This window comes from Chenopodium album, chromosome 24, assembly GCF_948465745.1.
Source record: "Chenopodium album chromosome 24, dcCheAlbu1.1, whole genome shotgun sequence".
In the NCBI taxonomy this organism is placed as follows: domain Eukaryota; kingdom Viridiplantae; phylum Streptophyta; class Magnoliopsida; order Caryophyllales; family Amaranthaceae; genus Chenopodium; species Chenopodium album.
Window position 1 is genome coordinate 398,948 of NC_137857.1, and position 6,000 is coordinate 404,947.

A 6,000-nucleotide genomic window follows, 5' to 3' on the forward strand; every position below is an offset into this window, starting at 1 on the left:
ATGAAAGTAGTGTATCATCTTTGATTAGTTAATCGTGTTACTTTTACTTTTGTATTGGAATATCATTGTATATATATGATATTTTGCTTGTCAAACAGACTAATTGAAAAAAAATAATACATGAACTTCATGAAGATTCAAAATCTTTTGTATTAGCATTTTTATATTAGAGAACTAGCTTAGATAAAATTTATTTTCTTATATCCTAATTAACATCAATCTATGATTATTTATTTATTTATTTATTTTTAAAAAAAGGAAAGGGAATTTAGGTTAATCATCTCCTATCTCCTAAAATACTAGGAGCTCAACAATACTTGATAATGCATGTAAGATGTAACTGCGTCACTAGGGACAAATCTTACCACTAGACCAAAACGTGCATATTTAATAGTGTATATAAAAAGTTAAACAAGGGTGACAAATCTTCTTCTATTTGTTCTTTAAATTAATGGAAAACAATGATCTTGATCATCATAATGCCAAAACATTACATCTCTAAAATAGTACAAATTAAAATACACCTTAATAATTATGATTCAAAAATAATAATCATTATTATATCCAACTATAACATCAATTATAAGTACTTAATTAAAGCCTCAAGGACAAATCAAGATCCTCTTTGGTAGAACCATAGTTAATGTCCCTTCTCCCATATTCAACCATATGATCACTTCCAAAATTGTACTCAAACCCTTGCTCCCTATATTGCCTATGAGCATAAGCATGGAGTTGATGTGAATCCATAGCCATACGACTCGAATCGAAGTTATGATGCTTATGATCATTAGCAAGTTGAGAGTTAAGTAGCTTACTCTTCTTGGCTAAAGTACGCTCAAGCTTATGAGCATTTTGATGACCCCCTAAAGCTTGGGAGCTATAAAACTTTCTCTTACAATAAGTACAAGAGAACACCCTAGCCTCACTAGCCGGGCTCGAGGGTGAAGAAGATGACATAGACGATGACATCGATTGCTCAAGGACGAGGTTGAGGTTGATCAAGTGAGGAAGATCATTAGATGATGAAGTGGAAGTGTTTTGGTGAAGTGAAGTTTTGAGCTCAAAATCCATATATATGCTATGAATAAATAATATTAGCAAGTGTATATGATAAATAAGAATAATTAAGAGAGAATTAATAGTAAATGAATAGTTAGAATGAAACAAAGATGAAGAAAATTAAAGTGGTTATAAGTTAGGGAGAAGAATATGAGTTAAGATGTAATATATAGAAGAAGAAAAGGGAGAGAAGAAAGGTTAAGGTTTCTAAAAATAGAAAGAGATAAAATTTTATGTGAGTTTAAGTGAAAAATTAGAGAAAAGAGAGAAAGAGAGGCAAGTGTTGTGGGCTCTACTAATGGCATAAATTGGACCCCACTGTCGGCTAATGGTCATAGAGAGAGTTATTAATTACATACTATATATATTAATGTATTGTTAATTAGTTGTAATAATTATTTAATTAGCTTTCACTCGGTATATGTTGAGACATGAGGATGCAAGAATCTTTACATAATTAATCTAGCTACTTGTTTATTTTATAACATTGTGGTGTTTGGAGATCAAGTTTGTCATATAATGGATTTTTGTTTTTTCAAATTCCGTTGGATTTGGTCTTGTTCTCCCTATATTTTATAGTAAAAATTGTACCGATATTGATACACAAGATATAATATACGAAGTATAATATTAGAAGATTATGGAAAAATAAATCTGAGAATGTTATGTAATCAACAAGCTAATGAAATGATGTACTAATCATCATACATCAAGGTAAATATATGTATAGTGGATCGACTGTGTAAGAAGTCTGAACCGAGTCCAAGTTATTAAGGCAAAATTCTAAAGGATTGTTCTCCTTCACTTATAATCTTATATTAAGGTGTTCGGTTATTGAATGTGTATGTATTTTGGTTTGTTTGAAACTTTTATGATCTGGTTAGATGTATGTCGTGTTTGAGCTTAATTTTTTGTTTGACTATTAACTGTGATAAATTGTACATATAAGAGGTTGAACTTCTCACTCTACTATATAGTATGAGTTATGTTCGCGACTTTGAACAAGCTAAGTGTTACACCAAGTTGATCGATGAGTAAATATACTTATGTACTATTACATAATGGTTCTGGATATTTTGTTCACTTACGCCACGTTCGTTTGTTTACTTGAACGTACGTTAATGGAATAATATCGGCCTCCACTTCAAATTTCATTCCAATAATCATCTAAAGATGGGTAATTTAACCGAGTAAGTTAAAACAAGATTGAATAGACCAATCATTCAATACAATAAAGGTCCATTCAATTATTAACAAACTATTAGTGCAATGAATTTACTACAACTTACATTAAGTATTACATGTACTAGCATTGTCCTTTATGAATAGTCTTATGTATCCTAAAGTATGGTACAAGACAGGTTTTTCCTAAAAAGGATCTTATAAAGTAGACTCTTAATGTCATATCTTTGCATTTTTTTTATTCATATTTGCTTCAATAATGTTGTTAAAATGTTTGCTTAATTGATTATGATTATTCATACTTAGGTATGTCTAGTCGATATCTAGCTGTTGAATTTACGTTTGGGAAATTAGAATTGGGCACGAAATACTAGTATGCAATCAATATTTTCAATGATCATATGAATAATGCATGTTTCCTTGTTAGTTCTTACTCTTATGTATTTTGTTAGGTAATCCTCCTATCAGATGTTTGCCTCATGTATCCTCCCCAATAATTAAAAATGTTGGGAGGAGTGGTTACAATGCAAGATATATCCTTAAAACCATTTGATTAAATTTTTGCAAAGGCATACAATGTTGTAGAAAGTAATTCTACCCTTGTTGTCTCTCAATCCTATGGATGTACTTGTATTATAACCTTACCTGTTCATTTGGACAAAGGCGGTAACAATATATTGAAGGTAGAGTGCGAAATAATCTCACTAAGTAGCAGGTACTGCCTTCATTCCACTAGAATTGCCCCAAATATGTTTTATCAAATCACTTCTAAAAGAGCTGGTATAAGAGAAACAAGTGTAGGATTGTGTATGTCATTCTCCTAACTTTATTTACTGGTAGTTATTTCTCATCCAAAAAGAACATGGGACAATTTCATTGGTATAACGAAAACTAAAAAAATAGGGCAAACCTAATAGGACGGCAAGAGTACTACACAACAAAGCCACATAAATACATAATGACAGGATTGATGAGAAAACTAGTTCGTACTTGAAAGTTGATAATGAATATTCAACATGTTGTTTGTAGTTCTTATCTCAGTTCATGGGAAAAAGAAGTGTGTCTTTTATAGGTTAATATGGGACCCCATGCAATTGATCATGGGTATAGTTTGATGCTCTAAGTTTTCAATCACTTTGGTTCAAATCCCATACACTACGGTCTACGTATTGTCTATTTAGACTTTCTTTCAGTGTTTTTCAATTCATGAGCTATTGTTCGTCTCTTCTTTTGAAGGTTGTGACAACAAAATTAGACTCATTAGTACATGTTTGATGTTTCCATGACATATTCACTCATCACTTGAACAACGTTATTCCATGTAGATCAACATGCACACGTGACAATAATATACGTACGATCCATGGGTTGTTTAAATTCCAATTTGAATCTTATTATCCGATTCTACAATTCCGAAATTTTATGTGTGATCTTAATGCCTTGTAAAATTATGATTATTTAAAAGATGTTATTTGTCTTCCTACTAATAATAACCCAAATAAATTCCAACATGACGCCGATTAAAATTTACGTGGTTATGTACGGCTAGTGACATCCTATTATGTAATTTGTAGTAATAAAATAAAATAAATAAATAATTAATGTTTATTATACATATCTTAAATTTGTAACATGTATAAAAACATTCAAATAAATTCTTTAACACTCCCATTAATTACGAAAGCGCGGACTGACAATTAGTGCATATACACAACTATATGAATTCTCATTAAACAAAATAACCCATCTTATAATAAGTATAGATAGTTTAATTTTAAAAACATTGACACCATTGTAGAACATATATACATGTTAATCCATTTGAATCAGAATATTATTAAACCCATAACGTTGTCGATGATGATTGACAAGAAGCACATGCATAGAATTCAATTTTATGATAAGAAAATCATAGAATGAATTGTTTAGGCAATCCCTAGGAAACAAATTTAAAGCAGAAAATCTTTGTAGAATTCAAAAGCCAAACTAATAAACCAAAGAGTCAGCAAGAATTGCGGTGAAACTTGACTTGTCCTTAAATTTAGAGACATTGCATCAACTTGGAAACTACCAAAAATGCTTTTATTCTAGCTCATTTGAGGTACTTGCAAAAGATTCCTGGGTTAAAATTTGTAGGACATCATCCTTAAACTTAAGGATTGTTTCAACAGGATATGTCCTTGTCCCTTTATACTACTTCAACGTGATCATAACGATGATATTCCAATAAAATATATACATACACGGTACGTATTCTTAGCTTGGTCATATATGTAAGGATATGGACGTATAATATAATTCCACCGTTCTAGCTTATAAGATGATTGTCCTCGGTCTCTTTTATTTTACTTTATTAAGAGTTGTATTGAGTTGGTAGAGCTGAGTGAATTTATTTGTGAGCGAGGATCATATTAGTTGAAACAAAAATGAGCAATCTTTTAAGGACGACCCAAAAGAAAAAACGGGACAGCTTTAAAAAGGTAGACGGAATAATATTTGTTTTTCCTACACTGTAGGTTTGTTTTGTTATTATATTAGGTAATATAGGAGCTAACGTAAGACTAAGGTATGCATAAAAGAAATGGGACACAAAGTAGCATGCACATAAGAAAGTCATGAAAATTATAGGAAAAATAGTGTTGTTGTCATATCATTGTATTATAAACGAGTGAGGTTGGGAATTGAGATGTCTAGCTATTCAGACTCAATCCAAAATTTTCTAACTCGAGGTGGCCAATGCCAGGAATAACAAAATGTTTTATTCACCTCATGTATGATTTTATGAAACCTTTTTCTTATTATTATGATAATTATAATGGCGTAGGTTAGAAAATTTCAAAATAAATCAGATTTTCTTAGCAACTACACGATTTTCATCTCAAAGCTCTATCCAGCCTAAACATAGGTAGGATTTTGACCATTAATAACTTTATATTTAAGTTATATTTTTTTAAGTTTAACTTTTATTACCCCCTTAATATATAATCCACAATCCAAGCATGGCCTGAGCAATTTTACATCCGATAAAAGTTGTAACTGGGGTAATATAACCGGTAACGAGTTCCTTCAAGATGTAGAGGGGGTAACAACCTTTGTTGAATACAATGATTTGGATCCGAAAGCGTTATTTCATCAGGAAAGTTGTATGATATGTCATCGACGACGAAGTGTTCACCATGAGGAAGTTATAGGAGGAGACCTTGCTCGTTGCAATACAGATCGAATCCTCTAAGACCACAGGACACCTATCTGAAGCACATAGTTTTGTTAAATGGGCCTATATTATAGTTCCTTCATCAGATCATTGGATATCTAATGTAATAGTCCATCTCACAGTAATGGGTCATATTTCTGTTATTGTCCAATTCAAAGAAATAAGCCTCTAATCTAGTTTTCATGTTTTACTTTTGGCCTTTTGGGTTGATCTAAGGCCTATATATATACTATATATTACTAGTATTTATACTGGTATGATTAAAAACTACGGTTTAGAGTGTTGAGGCCAATTTAGGGTTCATCGCATATCCAATCACCAATTTATACTTCTGATATCTCTACTCTCGAATTCCTCTCCTACCTCTCAAATCGCTCTCTTACGTGTTACATGTGTATAATTGTGTTGTCATATGTAATCTTTGTCCATATCCCAAATAGGCAAATATACTATGTATTATGCTTTTATTCACCAACTTTTCAATTGATTAGAGCATCTAATATAGATAAAGCATAAAAAAATGAAGATTAAAAACTCAGTAA

General features: G+C 31.2%; 1 protein-coding gene across 1 annotated transcript; it reads right to left on the bottom strand.

Annotated features, from left to right (window-relative positions):
• Positions 1 to 594: 594 nt before the first annotated feature.
• On the bottom strand, positions 595 to 1,074 carry LOC145612670 (zinc finger protein 2-like). The gene has a single exon (XM_081667992.1). It carries the CDS (start codon positions 1,072 to 1,074, stop codon positions 595 to 597), a length of 480 nt encoding a protein of 159 aa, XP_081524118.1.
• Between the last annotated feature and the right edge of the window lie 4,926 nt (positions 1,075 to 6,000).

Bases quoted from the DNA above. Each gene is read 5' to 3' on its own strand.
- LOC145612670 (XM_081667992.1), bottom strand. From the start codon at position 1,074: ATGGATTTTGAGCTCAAAACTTCACTTCACCAAAACACTTCCACTTCA.